Raw genomic sequence first — 16686 nt, forward strand, 5'->3', positions numbered from 1 at the left:
AAGCCATGAAGCCATGAAGAATACCCTGAATCCAATTGTACAGCCCATCAGAAATGCTCTTGGAGGTGCAAAAAAACCTACTTTCACTTCTACCCTTACTTTTCTTTCCTGGATACAGTGTACCAAAAAAGGAATTTGATGTCAGAAAGACTTGGATTCAAAGACTGCCTTTTCAGTTTTCAGTTGTGCCCTGAGTTAGACAAGTTTCTCCACCATTTCCATCACTGCAAAATGGAAGAAGACTAGTTCCCTTAAGATAGACACAAATAAATATATAGATGAAAGTCCTAGAACCCAGCAGGCCCATGTGAAATCTCATCATAAGTCTAAGTGCTATGGGCTCCACAGTTAGGGAGAGATGAGGGGTACGTTACTTTGAGGGGAAAGAGCAAGGAGGACCCCTTCACCACTTGGACCACATCCTAGAAGTTCAGTGGATACCACAATGGCATCTTGCTCACAGACCTATCCCTCTGAGCCAGGATGGAAATGCCAAACCAGAACTAGAACTCTAGGAGGCAGCCTGTGGGAGGAGGAAGAACCCTGGCTGGGAGCATTCCTTATTTCTGTGTGACTTGCTCAGCGTACTTCACCTCCCATGTTTTGGATCCAAAACATGAAGTAAAACAAGTCACAAAGTTGGTTAGCATTGAAAACCCACTCTCCAATGACTCACAATATTCAATTTGCCAGAAAACTCACTTTACAACCACCTACATTGAAATTTTAGAGAATCAGGCTTTCAAACATGGTGGGTATATTCACAGACTGCAGAACCTAACAGACATGAGATGCAGCATGACTTCTTGCTTTTACCAGTGGCAAGTTCTTTCATTTCTGAGCCTCAGTTTCCTCATTTGTTAAAAAAAATAGACTGCTCACATCTGGCCATTATGAGGAAAATATGAGAGAAATATGTAAAGAATTTAGCACAATGACTGACACCTAGTCAAGAGGTGCCAAGTTCTCAAAACTATGTAGCTATTATGATTAGCATTAAGTATAAGCAAAGAATTTAAAACAACACATACACTCAATGCAATTCATAAACACCCCCACACATATCACATAGGGAAAATTATCAGAATTTATAAGAATGCTGGAAAACAGAGGCCCAATGCCAAAAAAAAAAAAACCAGAGAAGATTCTGTGTGAAGTCCTGGCCTAGTCTAGGTTTGGTTTCTCAGAACCACTAAATCAGAAAGCAATGGAATATGCAGAATAACAGAGCTTACATGGAAAATAGAAGGTATTCTTATGGTCACTACTTTAAAATCAAGATCAAATACCTCTTTTTGAGGCTTCTCTGTTTACTTGATTTAGGTGTCAGTGTAAAAATTTCAGACTACCTGAAGCTTTTTGTTTATATTTCTGGACAATGTTCAGAACAATCTGGTTTGATGGAGCATTCTGTGAAACTCACTGCTCCACCCTTCATTTAGGTGGCCCCTTTCATGGGGGACAGGGATGCTCCTGCCAAGGCAGGTCCACATCCCACCACCACTGCAGCGAGTATAATGAAAACTCTTCTCTTGCAAAAAGAGGAAAACCAATTTTGCCCATAAACCCAACCACATCACCTGCACTTTTTATATTCAACCCCATTTCAAATTAACCACATAAATGCTATTTATTTGATTATATAATTGTAGCTTGGCTATATTTACATTATTTGTACATTGCCAGATTAAAAAAAAATAACAGAACTAATTTTACTTCCACACTTTCAAAAATCTCAGAATTCTAAACCCAAAGTGAAATTTACATCGATAGGAATGCTCTGTAAATATTCCAGAATACAAAAGATATTTTATTTTCACCCTCTAAATGGCCGTGAATAGAGTAAAAGCCTGATTCCTTAGTTACCCCAGCCTAATTTGCTTTATACTTATCCTTATCACTTCTTTCATGTAATCAATTTTCCCACCTGGAGGAAGCAGTCTATTAATATACCAACAGCCATTCATAACCTGAAGGCACATGCAGCACGAGAGGCTTGGTTTCCATTGCATTTTTATAAAAAAGTATTTTACAGGATGTTTTTATAAATATTTAAGAAATCTACAGTGGTTTGTTTTTCTCCCCTTTTCCACAAAACTGGGGATTAAACTCAAGGTGCTGAAACACTGCACGTCGTCCCCAGCCCTTTTTATTTTTTGAGGAAAGGATCTCACTAAATTGCTGAGGCTGGCATCAAACTCAAGATCCTCCTACCTCAACCTCCTGAGTAGCTGGGATTTCAGGCATTTTTTTAAAAAGAGAAAATAATAAAGTGACTTGTCTAAGAAAACCGTACTCACACTAACAAAGAACTAGAATAACAACATTCACAAAGATTCAAGCACAAAATGGTTCAACCTTCCACGATGAACTTTTGTTTGGAGGCCAAACCATGTCATGCTCTGTTTTGCCTTAAGTGGCTCTCAGAACTCAAGGGTAAATTATAATTACATATCTACTCTAGATTCTTACTATGCACTCCTTATTTCCTAAGCACAAATCCAAACCAGTTGGATTATTAAAAAGGTTATTCTCCAAAGAGTTAGGCAACAAAATGTTAACATTCATCATCTTCAGATCATGGGATTCATTTGTTTTCAATTTTCTTCTTTATTTCTACAATAAGCAGCTTAAAATAATCATTTTTAAAAGTTCTAGCAGGGCATTTATCATGAAACAGAAAGATTTATATCTGATGGTAATGATACCCAAAGATTAGTATTTTCTCTTGGTCACACTAATACAATAGCACCCTGTCACCAACTGAGATTTATCTTTCATTCAGCAAACTTCAGGAGGGCCCACGGTGTCCCAAACCTGTGTTCAATCCCATGAAAATCAAGTTTACAAACGAGATCCACAACCACAGCATCCACACACCTGCGGGGCAGGAGTGTGCACAGGGAGCACAGCTGGAGCAATGGGGCTGGGGGTGGAACAAGAAAAGGCAATTAGGAAAGGTCTCTTTGAGGAGACATCTGCTCAGCCCAGGAGGGAGTCAGTGCTCTTCTGGCACTAGGGAGACAGACTTGTGAAGCAGGCAAGTGCTGTAAGTTTGCTTCTGTGTTCCTACAGGCAGAGGGCAGAGGACCCTAGGAGCAGCTGTAAGGACGGTAGGCATCCCACAAACCATGGGAAGTTACCAAGGTCAACAAAGAAAAGAGGTCCACTTTAACTTCCAGGTAAGAAAAATGGAGTGTATCAAAATTTCTTGGGGAATGAAAAGAGAAAAACCCACGATGAAATGCTATCACAAAACATGGCTCTTGATTCATTCATCACATAGTCTTCCACAAGCCTCCTGGCCTCCCAAGGTCTACCTCCATCCACCCAAATACAGTCCCAATTCAGGGGATAATGTATTTGGTCTATTTTCTACTTTAAATCACATGCCAATAACCAAATCTGGAAAGAACTTCATGAGATGAAGCAAATATAGTTATCTTGCTATTTAGTCCCTGTTCCTCGCAACTACTCTAATGGCTTAAGAATCACTTCTAGCCGCAGCATATGACCAAAATAAACTTTTATTTGACAATTCAGAAGAGACAAACAACAAAATGAATGAAAAGACCTTTTATATTTCAAGTGTGCAGTGATTTCCTGTTTCTTCCACACTTTTGGCAGCCATGTACCATATCACAGAGTCCTTTTTATACTGCAAAATCAACAAAATTCCTTTTCAAACTATGGAAAAACTGGGCATCTTGCTCAAACACCAACAGCTCTCCCTTAGTAATATAAGACAGCAATGTTGTTAAGAAAGATTACCTCACTAACAAAGTACCTCTATCATGAATAACCCTCCCTTGGATAATCCAAATGCATGTCAGATCTTCAACCTTCCCCTCCAGAATATCAAGCACCATCCCTTTCTTTACGACCTTCCTATGCTTCCTATTCCTGCTGCCACTGACATGAGAAACATATAAAGATGGCTCATTTATTCCCAGTCCCCCGTCACAGTGAGCTAGGGTCCTGAGAGCTATGGCTCACTTCTTTTCCATCACTTACTCCCCTTCCTGACCACTGCTTCGCCCAGTCTATGATATCAGAATTTCCCTAGGATGACACTGATCATCTTCCTCACCATCAGAATGACTATTAATTAGACACTTAACATGCAGCAGACTCTCAGGTTCTTAAACAGAATAGTTCATTTCATTCTTGCTATCACCCAATAAGGTCAGTATAGAATATGATCCCTATTTGACAGATGGAGAAATCAAGGCACGAGAGCTGTAGTAAATTGAAAAACAGCAAGCAACACAGTCATCATTCAAACTGGGTCCATCCAATTCAGACCCAGGCTGGTCACACTCCTTTCTACTGAGAATTCATCCATTCAGCAAATGTTTACATGCTCTATGTCAGGCACCATGCTAGGCGCAGAGGATGCAGGGGCGACCAAAGCAGAGCTCCACCTTCCTGAAGGCTATTTTCTACTAGGATGTCAGTGCACCAAGGCAATAAAACAAAGGGACAGATGTGATAAATGTCTCCTGGTACCAGACATGGTATTAGGTGCTTTGTATGGGTGAAATAATAGCAAAGCAAGATGATGGTGTTGACGTCTATCATCAAGGGGATTGGAAAAGATGCCGTGCTCTTACAATCTGGGAGGAGCATGGTGAAGTTGTTCAAGGGGAAAGATGATACTTTTTGATAGTCTTCATTTCAATATTATTTACCAAACAGCAAAATGTACCCATCTGCACTGACACCAAAACATTCTAGACCAGACATGAGACCCAAGAGAAAAACTGGAATGAATTAAACTCCAGATGAAACCACCTGAGAATATTTAAGAGAAATTATTTCTCCCCAACAATTCCAGTCAGCAGCAAAAATCTCACATCTCACCTCAAAAAAAGCAGCTGCAGAACTTCAGCAAAAACTGAGGCCTACTGATCCTGGGGGTGGCTGCTGAAGGAACAGCTAATACTGCACTGACGGTTTTGGCCTTGCAATAGGAACAAAAGGATCTCTTCCTAGTGGATGTGCTTACTTCTGCTGGACAAACCAGCCTTCAATAACACATCAATAATTAAATAGCACTCAACTAATAATGCAATAAATGGACTACTATAGGGAACCACCCTCTTACTTTGAGGAGCTTGAAAAATGCCCTATGATGGCCCAAAAAAACATTATCAATGATATGGGCTTATTACAGCCAATGTGAACACAAAATCCACAGCTCGTCTATTAAAGACCTCAATCTGGTAGCAGAACAGGAAAAGTCCATGATGTTTCTATTATGAAATCACTGGCTTCTAAAAAGAAACTAACAAAAACAGTTCTTCCCCCCGGGAAAAAAAAAATCACTCTCATAGAAGCTACTGGCAACATTTGGCAGCAAACTTAAATCATAGAGCCATCTCCAGGGGGATGGCAAGATGATTAAGTGGCCAGGGCACTCTGCACTTCCCCAGGAGGCTCTTTGTATGCCGAGTGGGGGTGACAGGTGGACCTGACAGGAAATGACAGGACCATGGTGGGCCTGCTCTCCCTGCTGGCTTGTTTTCAGTTCATGGGTAATGGAAAGGGAACCAACCTTGTGGGTCAGGAGAGGACAGTTTAAGTCCCAGCTGTACTTATACTCAAGCTATTTGACTCTGCAGAGTTCCTATAAGTAGTGGTTTACTCATCAGTTAATAATGACTAGGTTTACAACCAACGAAGCCAAATCAGAGAATAAAAGACAAAGCAAGAGATACTCCATCCAACTCCCATAAATGGGAAAGAACTACAGAGATGCAAAATTATCCTTCTTCAACCCTCAAGACGCAATGGTCTCAACATATAACAATGGTCTCAGCCTTATAACAGAGGCTCTAGAATGCTATCTCCCTCCTACTGGAACTATCCAGAAGTGAGAGTTATTACAGACCCATTCCCTATGCACTCTCTCTTCTCTTCAAAGTCAAGGTCTCCTTTAGGTGCCACTCAGCTAATCCGATCAACTTTTCAAAAGCAGTGAAGAGAATAAGAAAAGGTTAGGTGCTGGTCATTCCTCTCAAGCAACACACACACATTTATTTATTCACTCTAGTTCAGTGATCTGACTTTTTATATGATAGATGCTAAGCTTAGAGACAAGGCAGTCCCTGGCCTAAGGAACTCATGCAACAGAAATGAAGATAGAGAATGGAATGTGTGTGGGTACCCTGCTATAACTGCTTGGAACTGACCCAAAACAAGGGGCAAGCCAGCCAGGCCAGTACTCAAGGGGCTCAAATGTAAATGGAGCATCAAAATACACTTGTAAAGCAGACTGAGAAAATTTATCATAGTATTCTCCCCGAGATTATTTCTAAATGTATCTGGAAGGAATGCAGTGAAAATTTCCAAGTGTGAGTTCTGAGAACAACATGGGGCATGTCAGATTCATAGCATGTGTCACTTATTTGCCATCTCCAAGAACTGGGAGTTTGGTCATTTGCAGGGCCCTTGGTTTGGCTGAGTGAAGTATAGAAGTCTGGGACTTACAGGAAAGAAATGCAAAGGGACAAGACAAGGAAGGCAGAATCCTAGTACCAACAAGTCTCCTCCTCTGAGGCACCGGCTACTGAATACGTGTCATTATGAGGAGCTCCCCTAGAGTCAGGTTGACACTCACTTAGACAAAAAAGCAATGAATGACTAACTTGGTCATTTAACAAAGATTTAATGAACCACATGTGCTCAGGCACTGAATAACCAGCATAAATAAGAACCTGCAAGACATAGTTATCTTGTAACTATCAATTTAATTATGGTCCAGACAAAGATGGACTTGAAAATCAGCAGAACTGGAGGTTCCAAGGGGGTATTCATGCATCAATTTGGACATCCAGGAAAGCTGCACTGACAAGAACCATTAGTTGCTGGAGGCAGAATTTCAGACCAAGACAAAAACGTGGAAGAATGGCCTCATATTAGACCACTGACAGGAAGAAGTCAAAATAAGAGGGCATGAAAGGGCATGTTGGCGCCATTAAAATTCTACCATGCAGACCAGCATGGAGTTGCACAATGGAAATTTCAAGTTCTATATTGAAAATCTCCAGGAAAAACTGCTATGTCCACATTTCCTCTCACGGGCATACAACTGAATCTCTGAAGAAATTGTTAACTCAATTCCTATTTTCTTTTCATTCTTTAAAAAAAAAAAACACTTTCAAAACAGCTGGCAGAAGAGGTCCTGCTCCATTACACTCCAGTTCTTCTGTTCTCAGATTTTTTACATGGTAACGGAAACAACATGTAACACCAAAAAAAATGCCATGCCCCAAGGGAGACAAGTTGAACCCACTGCATTTACAGAAATAAAGTGCCCAGAACAACGGAAATGAAACAGGCTTTGTGGTCTATAGGGGACATTTAAATCAGAGTGCCTGCCATGTACAGTGTCCCCTCAATCATAAAAACAGCCCTAATGTTATTTGCCCTGGGGAGCTGACTGCTGGAGGGCCCCCACCAGCTGGCCAGTGATGTCAGAGAAGCCTACCATGGAGGGCTCTGACCAGGAGCAATGATTCTGAAATTATTTCATCTCAGAACCTGTTACCTTAACACTCTCAAAAATTTAAAAGACTCCCAAAAGGTTTATTGTTGTTGTTTTAAAATAGGTTGTATCTATTAATATTTGCTGCAATAAAAATTAAAACAAATGTCTAAACCCCATAGCACATTCAAAAGCTGTCAGAAGATGACAGTACCATCACACATCACGTAGTCCCTGGAAAGCTCCACTGCGTATTCATGACAATAAGAGTCAAAGTGGCAAATTAAAAAAAAAAGTTAGAGACAGAATCTCACTGAGTAGCTGAGCTGCTTTGGACCTCACTAAGTTGCTGAGGCTGGCTTTCAACTAGTGATCCATCTGTATCAGCCTCACAAGCTGCTGGGATTGTAGGGGTGCGCCATCATACTCCATGCAAATTAACATCCTGACATTTATTAAAAAAAAAAAAAAACAGGGACGTCTCAGCCTCTGAGAGAGCCTTGAGACCCCCACAGGTAATCCCAGAATAGGGGCGATGACAAACGACAGAGTAGTCCACTCTAGAACTTATATTAGCAAATCAGGAAAGGCCTGGAGAGTCACAGTAAGAAAATAATGGCACAGGCTGGTCACAACAGGATTAATTTCAAAATATTTAAAATGTGTATGTGTTTTCCATGTTAAATTACATTTTTAAAGTTTGGTTTACTTATTTACAACTATGATCTGACTTTAATTAAATGGCACATGCCTCACATAAGATTAAGATATCTATCAATATAACTCCTATCTTGACTGACAACTGGGTTGATTTCCTGTACCACCAACCACTTATGTCTGAATTCTTATTGATACCAATGCATCATGTGGATTTATCAGAAGCAAATCTCCAGTATAACAAAAATAAATAGAATCCAAAGGGAATCCCCATAATAAATTATAAAAGGTAGTAAGCATTTTAGTCCTCTCCAAATAATCAAATACTAACATGTCCATAATAACAGGGAAGAAAATGTTGTATAATCCTTTAAGGAACAAAAATTGGGTATGTATGGAATGGAATGGGGTAAAGGATGATGCATCCCTCCGTCCCATGAAAATCAAAACTACTGAAGGATGGCAGAATCTGCCCCCAGTTTCTTAAAGAGCTTCTGTGACATACCTGTTTTTGTGCTACTTCTCTGAGATTTTTATAATGACCATTTAACCTTCCTTTGTCCTCAACGTGAAGTCTCACTCATTTATCCAAACACTATCCATCTCCTCTAAGAGCAGAGAGTAAACAGTGGCGATGCTTGGTAATACACCCACTTGATTCTATCATCTACATAAAAAATGGCGAGAACCAGTTCTGTATGTGTGGTGAGCACTTCCCATGCACCAAGGCAAAGAGTAAGGCAAACAATTGCCATTACCTCAGGGTGGTCCCACAACAATCCTTTAAATTCATATTAGGCTCATTTTACAGATGAAGAGAAGGTTCGGAGGGTGAAGTGGTCTACCTTTAGGCATGGGGGTGAGCGGTGGGGGGAGCAGGGTGAGAGGTTCAAGGAGCTAATGATGCTTCACATGCTTTGCCCTCACAACAGATCCACACAATGGTGTAATGTAAATACCAGAGGTAAACAGAAAGTAAACATTTACTGGGCATGCTTGCAGCAGGTGCCAAGGCACAGAGAAGTTAAGCAACTTCCTTCAACAGGATGGTAAGTTAAGAAGCAACAGCAGGCACTGAAGAGCAACTTACATGGTTTAAATAAACAGATGCAGTTAAGTACCTGACATTCAGCAAGTATCCAGTAAAAATTAGCTGCTACAATTGGAGTACCCTGCATATAGGAAGTGTTCAACAGAGTTGCCAGCAGCAGCAACAGAGATTCTATGTCAGGTAAATGAAGAGGGGACCCTCCTCCAGGAACATTATTCCAACCACTCCAAAATAGCTTCAGTGCCAGCCATCCCAGGCTTCAGTATCTGTAATGCCTCTAGCTGGTCAGGCACATCTGTGTGGAATTTTTTTTTCACTTCTGCTATTTAAAGCATGCAATGGGGTGTAATGGAAAAGATACACCCTGGGGTAGCAGTGGAGTTTCACCTCCTCTTAACCACACAATTTCTCTGGGCCTGGGTTTTTGCAGCTGAATGTTAAGGACAGTCATGCCTTCCCTGACATGCCAGTGCTCCTCGGAAACAGCCAGCAGAGATCCTGCCTGCCTGCCGCTGCTCTGGCCAGTTTGTTGTCCATAGTCAGTAAGTGTTTAAGTCAATGAATGTAATAAATTAAAGAGACCTGGGTGGTTCTGTGCCCCTACAGGTCAGCAGGCAGCAGCTGAAGCTCAGGGATAATGAGAAATGTCTGTGATCTAGAAAATGATGAGGTTGACCTCTATGGTCTCCACAGGCTCCCTCTGGCTCTAAAATTCCAATATTACATCACTTCCCTTGAAATTTTGTAAATCCTCATTTCCCCCCCTTCCATTCCTGTCCAGTCCTACAGATAATCCTCCGAATCTCCTCATCCTCCATCCACCCACATGGAGGTAGGTTCACCTTCCTGAGTTCTTCAAGGTTCCCACTGCATGTATATGAGTGTGCTCACTGGTTCTCTCAAGCAGGGTCCCAAGACCTAGGTCCAAGAATGGAAATAAATAGATGAATAAGTCAAATCCTGAGATGTTGGAACCAACATCTCAACTCAGTGGGTGCTACATGACAAAAAAGCAGAATAGACTGCCGGGAGAAGAAAATGACTCCAAATAAGTCACCATCTTCCAAGGATTCCACATGATTTTGAGAAACAATGGGTGTCTGCAAAGCAAAGTTACCTTTCTAGGAAAGGCTACCAGGGTCCTCTCAGAGCTCAAAGACGACTTCACATACCAACACAGTGCACAAGAGAATCAAAGCCAGACTCTCAGAGAACACCACTGCTGCTTCAGAAAGAAACACAAATTAGCTCACCCTGGAAACAGTTCATGCTAGGTATGGAGCAAATCCCTCTTTCTCCTTCAAGTTATAGTTTTACGAGAAAGGGCATGAGCAGAAACCAAACACATGATTAGTATTTGTGGCATTCATACGCTCATAGCTGATGCATAAAGTGCATATATATATGTATATGTGAGTGTATAAACTATGAATTTTAAAATGTTCATTCCAAATCTACTTTTTCAACAGGCTACAATGCCTAAGGCATCAGTGCAACATCGATGAATCAACACCTGGTTTGAAACTTTGCTCTACCAAACAAGAGCTGTATATTTACTACTTGTCTCCAAGCATCTATTTTCTAAGGAGAAATATGCTATAAAGAGAGAAACCTTTGCAAAGCTGGTTTAAGGTTAATAAATATTATAAAGAACTTAGAGTACTAGGCTCCAAAGAAAAGCTTAGTAACTTATGGCTATTACAATACAATGGCTCCTAAAGCTTTAAGACTGCTCAATCATTGCAACAGATACCCAGACATTTCCAGAAGGCTTCCCAGTAATAAAATATTGCCTTTCTTCTTGGGAGGTGGGGTGGGTGATTGAAGTAGTTTATTTTTTGACCAATATTTGATATCATTTGGTAATTCCTCATGGCCATAATGTCTAATAGATCACATTAAATTATTAGGCCAAGTGACATTACTCACTATGGCAGGAAGCGAAGTTGACACCATACTTCCAATTGGGAGCTTCAGAGTGAAGCAGGCCTACCACACATAGCACACCTCGGTGGACACAGGGCACAAGGCCACCCTGTTCTCCCAAGTGGATATAGGGCTCAAGTGTCAGTGTCAAACTGTCCTGTGCTCATGCTCATTTCAAGGAAGCCCCAGGGACACACCCACAGCATGTAAGCATATAAGTATTCTTGACCCCACACCAGCTGCAGGATCATGGTTGAGGGCAGGGACTTGGAGACTTCAAATTCAGATGGATCATGCCTGAGTCACATGGCAGTACTATGGGGTCTATAAAAGACAATTACTGCTAATCGTTTATGGTATGGATGTGGTTTTGAGTGTGTCCCCCCAAGGCTCTGTGTGTTCAAAGTCTGGTCTACAGTGCAGTGGTGTTGAGGTGGTGTGACCTTTAAGAGATGGGGTCTAGTGGGAGACACTTAGGTCACTGGGGATGCAGCTCTCAGAGGGGATTAAGGTACTTCTCCTGAGACTGGGCCCTCCCTACTCAGCCTTCTTGTTGGGCAACATCACCTCTCCCTCTTGGGAATGCTCCTGCACTGTGACACCTGAGGTCAGCTAGCTGTTGGGGGCACCACACCCTTGAACCTCCAAACTGTGAGCTAAATAAAAGACTTTATTTTCAAAGATACTAAGCCTTAAGTACATGGTTATAGTAACCCCAAATGGGCTGATCTAAAGGGACTTTTCAGCTGGAAAAACGTCCTGTGGATTTAGTAGTAGGAAGTGAGAATGTTTAGGCAGCCAGGGAGAAAGGAGGAGCTGCCTGAGGTCAGGGATGCCCGGCCAGAGGCAGCCATCTTTGGTCTTTGCACATTTCCCCTTTTTATGGTGAACATTCACTAATTCTGAGCCCATAAGACTGAGGCATTAGCCAACTTATTTCCATAATAAGCAGGAATTTCAGAAGAGAAGCTGTATGGGTAAGATAAAAAAAAACTACCCCCACTGAGGAGGCTGCAGGCTGATAAGGCAAAACTGCTCATTTCCCGTGACACTGAGATGACACTGGCCTTCAGTTCTCCACCCTGGCAAGCACAGTTGGAGCACATCACATGCGCTCTTTCTTCACTTTACCACTGGCTTGCCAGTAACTAGTCACATATACAGGCAACAACACACTTAAAGTTTAATTTTTTTCCTCTGGATAAGCTTTTAAATCAAGATCTCACTGTAAGTCTTCTTGGGTAGAGAAAAACACTTCCCTGGGCTGTCTGGGGTTGGGGGTATAACAGGGCACACATGACATTTCTGGTGGTACAATCTGGCAGCATGACAACTGTGTCAGAAATTTATGAATACCCCTGGCCTTTGACTCAATGATCATTCTAGGAATCTATCTACACTAGGACAGGAACGTACACATGTATTCAAATATCCACTGCCCCGAGGTGAACAAAAGGTCTCACTCACTATGGGGCAAGCAACCTAAGGAAAGGAGAGAAATCCCACTAATACAGTGATTTGCCTCTTTAAATGCTATGGGAATGCTTATGATATGTTAAATGAAAATAAGCAGGAGACAGATGTGTCTTGAAGAAACACCTGATGTGATGGCACTGGGCTAATTGTGTTCAGTGGGACTATGGTCAACTTGTTAAAATTTTTTATACTTTTGCTTATTTTCTACAAAATGAATACATTCTTATTCCTTAACAAAAAAAAATTATTAGTAACAAAAGCATGTTACGAGTAAATTGTATCCCACATTACGTGATAGCCCAGGGATGCAATTCAACACTATTCACATGTGGAAAGTCTTCAGGACAAACTAGTTTGACAAATGGCAAGGAGGAAAGAAGAAAGAATCTACAGATTGAAGGACATTTAAAATAAAAGTCCATCAACCTCAACATGTGCATCTCATGTGGATCCTGGCTTAAAACAAGACTTTATTTTTTTTTCAGGACAACTAGTGAAATGTGAACAGTAATTGAATATTTAATGATATCGTGAAATTTTTTTTTCAGATGCAATAACAGTATAATGGTTTGTATTTTTTCCCAAGTCTTATCTTTTAGAGATACATACTGAAATATTAATGGGTGAAATGAAATTTTATCTGGGACTACTTCAGAAAAATCAGGGGGATAGGAGGGAGAGAAGGGCAGAAAAGAAAACAAGATTGGCCAGCATCAGGTAAGTGTTGAAACTGTTGACAGATACACGAAGACTCATACTCATCTCTCTGCCTTTGCATATGCAAGATTTTAAGTTAAACAAATTAAAGGGGCTGGGGTTGTGGCTCAGTGGCAGAGCGCTTGCCTAGCACATGTGAGGCACTGGGTTCAATACTCAGCACCACATAAAAATAAAGATATTGTGTCCATCTACAACTAAAACATTTTAAAAAAATCTAAAAAAGCAAATGTCTAAAGGGAAGAACTCATTCCTCCATGTAGTTTAACAGGAAAAGGAGTATCAGGGGCCTGGGGAGTGGGTAGTAAGTGATCTAATGAAGTATTACAAAATTGTTCCATATTAAACCCCCATTTGTTACTTCTAAAGGTATTAAAGCTTTAAAATTACCAATTATTTGGCAAAACACCTCCACCACATGGGTCTGTCTCCTCCAGATGGTGAACTGTTGGGGAGGGGCATGGAACTGGGAGCAGAACTGACCTCAAGCCTAACCGTGCCTTTTTAGCCATGGTTTCTTTAATATTTTCATTTTTTGAGCCTTAGTATCCCCATCTTTTAAATGAGGAAATAGTGACTTTATTGCCAAATGAAGGATGGTTTGGATAAAAACAAAATAATATATTGAAACAGTATAAAAACATGGAGAGTAAACCCAGGGTACAACCACTCCTAAGAACCATGATTCACTACTTAGCATCCATACAGAAAAATCAGAGAGGTCGACTCTCTTTGAATGTATCAATTCTCTCATTAATCCCTCTCCTACCACCCTGTGAACTGGCTTCCCCAGATGACTGGTGTAAATTATATGGGTTTAAATGCCTCCCACGCAAAGGAAACAAATCAGGAGGGAAAAATGTTTCCTTCTCCACTAGCAGATGCATGTCTTGTTTGTGTGTGCACTTCCATCAGGAAGGAAATGCTACCCAGACTCGCCTCTGTTTACTCAGGCTTTGCTAAGTTACTAACCAGGCAAGGCAGGGTGGGAGGGATGTGGGTGTGGGCCACCAATCCTGGTTGGATCCCTGGCCCCATCACATCCTAGCTTGTGGGACGGTTGGAAATAACATATGCAAGTAATTGGCACAGAGTTGGGACTCAGAAAGTGACAGCTATCACTGTCACTGGTACTGCTAACCCAATGAAAGACTGCAAATTACAAACACCAAAAGGACAAATAATTTAGCTCAGCATTCAAGTCTATTACAGCATAACCTTGAGGAAACTCAATAGTTAATGGGTTTCACAACTGCTCTATGCAATCAGTCGGCATATAGTTAAAGTCCTGAGATGTAGGTTTAGCAGCTTTGTTATCTTATAATTTTAATCAAATACCTAGTGCCAACTGGATTTAGGGTAGAAGTAGGGTTTGTCCCTGGTCCTGGGGTACTTCCAATCTAATAAAACTGAAGACAAGTATGAACATGAGTGAGAACATCATTTATTTCATTAGCTTATCACTCACATTATATTTTATCCTAAAATCAAAGAGGAAACAACCCTACTTCCACAGTCATCCAGCTGGTATTTACCACCTTGTTAGGAAGTTCTTTTACAAGTCTAATCTGAATAGGTCATGTTTCAGCAGAAGTCTATGTCCTGTTTGCTCGACTTCACTAGCATGTCATGGATACATAGACACACACAACATTGTTTCTTGAGGATGGGTCTGAGGTAGAAAGAGCAGGGAATGCGCTGAATCCTTCCTAAGCCTAGTTCAGCATCAATAAAATGGGGAAAGGGCACGCGCCCAACAAAACTGCTGGAAAGATTCAACTGAGACCACGTCTTGAGCATCCACCAAGTGCCCAGCACAGAGTAGGTACTTAGCAGTAGTGTTGGCAGATTCTCAATGTGTTCAAACTCCTAAACACAAAATACAGAAGCCCTGGGTTGGTGACAGCATTATTCAAGTTGGCACCATTTTATTTACTGGGAGGCAGTGCATTCATTTGCTTTGCTATCCAAAAAAAAAAAAAAAAAATTACTATTATTAAAGCAGCAGCAGCTGCTGGGCCAGCAGTGAATGCGTATTTTGACTTGCACTTTGTGGAAATAAGGAGTATCTAATTTTATGTAAACGCTATTAATGTGAATAAACATTACAAGAAAGAGGAAATGGGATGCATAAAAAGAAAATGATTAATGAAACATAAAGGAAGGTTCCCCACATTTCAAAAAAGAAAGACACTCAAGTTTTATTTTATGCATAACTGGGCAGCGAAGAAGCTGCTCAGTGGAAGGAGAGCTGCTAGCCCTCATTGGACCTCTGCGAAGTCTCTAATTTAATGCTGGGAAAAAGCCAATCAAACCAGAAATTTTCCCAAACAGCCTAGTTGCCCCACCCAACCTTCAAGCCAGCCTGGGTATCTATGGAAAGATTATGGAAAGAGCACCATGTCATCACTTGGGATTCAATGGCAGTAGGGTGTTTATTCTCTGCCCACACCTTGTGTAGAATGTTGGTCTTTCTTGACCACATCTGCAAAGCTAAAACTGGGCAGCACAGACCTCTGACCACAGCCTTCAAAGGATCTCAAGTGAATACAGCACAGAGTGGGTCATGGGGAGGTGAGACTTGCAGAAAGAAGGGCAGAGAAACTAACATCTTCCAAGTGCCACTAGGTCTAAGACATTTCACTGGCCTTACATTACCCACTGGTTCTCTCTATGTGAAGTCTTGTCATCTCCATTTAACTTTCATGTCAGTGAAAAACAAAGATGAGGCTAGAAAACCTGGATCCCAGCCCCAGCTTTGATGTGTGAGGTGGGTGTAGAGAATGTGTGTCCCTCTCCTCCATCCTCTGAGAACCACCATGAAGGTGCTGAAAGGGAGAACTAAGCCTACCCATCACTTAACACCCATCATACTTCCCAAAACAGAGGTGGTCTTGGTGTGCCAATCTGATCCTCCCACCAGACAGAATCAGGCACAGAGACACCAACTGGTATGGGATACTAAAGCTGCAAGTTATGTAGGGCCTAGACTGTGTCATCTGCCATTGGCCTAAGAAAGAATGCCTCTTTTATTTATCATTCTTCCTCTAATGGTCTATAAAACACTTCATCAGACTTTCCAATAAATCCCCATTTTACTTAACTGTGAAGCAGCGGCGGCGCGCGGGGGCAGCGACCCGGGGTCCCCTCCACTGGGCCAGGGTCCTGGGCCGCGACCTACCTCCTCCAGCAGCATGACGGTGTTCCTGCAGTTGTGCAGCCGCGTGGTGAAGTTGGACGTGGTGGGCGAGTTGTAATCCTTGTTGGTCTCCGCGATGAACTCGGACACGGAAATCTGGTCCGGCATCCTGCCGGGGACGAGACACAAGCGGGGGCGGGGGGGCGAGTCACGGCGCAGGCTCCCGGGGCG

At 41.7% G+C, this 16686-nt stretch overlaps 1 protein-coding gene across 1 annotated transcript; it reads right to left on the minus strand.

Moving 5' to 3' along the window:
* Positions 1-8946: 8946 nt before the first annotated feature.
* LOC143388237 (arf-GAP with SH3 domain, ANK repeat and PH domain-containing protein 1-like) lies at positions 8947-16623 on the minus strand. Its single transcript, XM_076842135.1, has 2 exons — positions 16498-16623; positions 8947-8991 (listed from the first exon to the last, which is right to left on the minus strand). The coding sequence occupies exons 1-2, from the start codon at positions 16621-16623 to the stop codon at positions 8947-8949; spliced, it is 171 nt and encodes a 56-aa protein (XP_076698250.1).
* Positions 16624-16686: the final 63 nt, after the last annotated feature.

The sequence above is a fragment of the Callospermophilus lateralis genome, unplaced genomic scaffold (genome assembly GCF_048772815.1).
Source record: "Callospermophilus lateralis isolate mCalLat2 unplaced genomic scaffold, mCalLat2.hap1 Scaffold_1857, whole genome shotgun sequence".
Classification (NCBI taxonomy): Eukaryota; Metazoa; Chordata; class Mammalia; order Rodentia; family Sciuridae; genus Callospermophilus; species Callospermophilus lateralis.

Excerpts from the sequence above, each read along its gene's own strand:
- LOC143388237 (XM_076842135.1), bottom strand. The coding sequence starts at position 16,623 with ATGCCGGACCAGATTTCCGTGTCCGAGTTCATCGCGGAGACCAACAAG. Across the intron at positions 8,992-16,497 it reads CCGTCATGCTGCTGGAGGAG|GTAGACCACTTCACCCTCCG; the intron begins GTAGGTCGCGGC and ends CCATGCCTAAAG.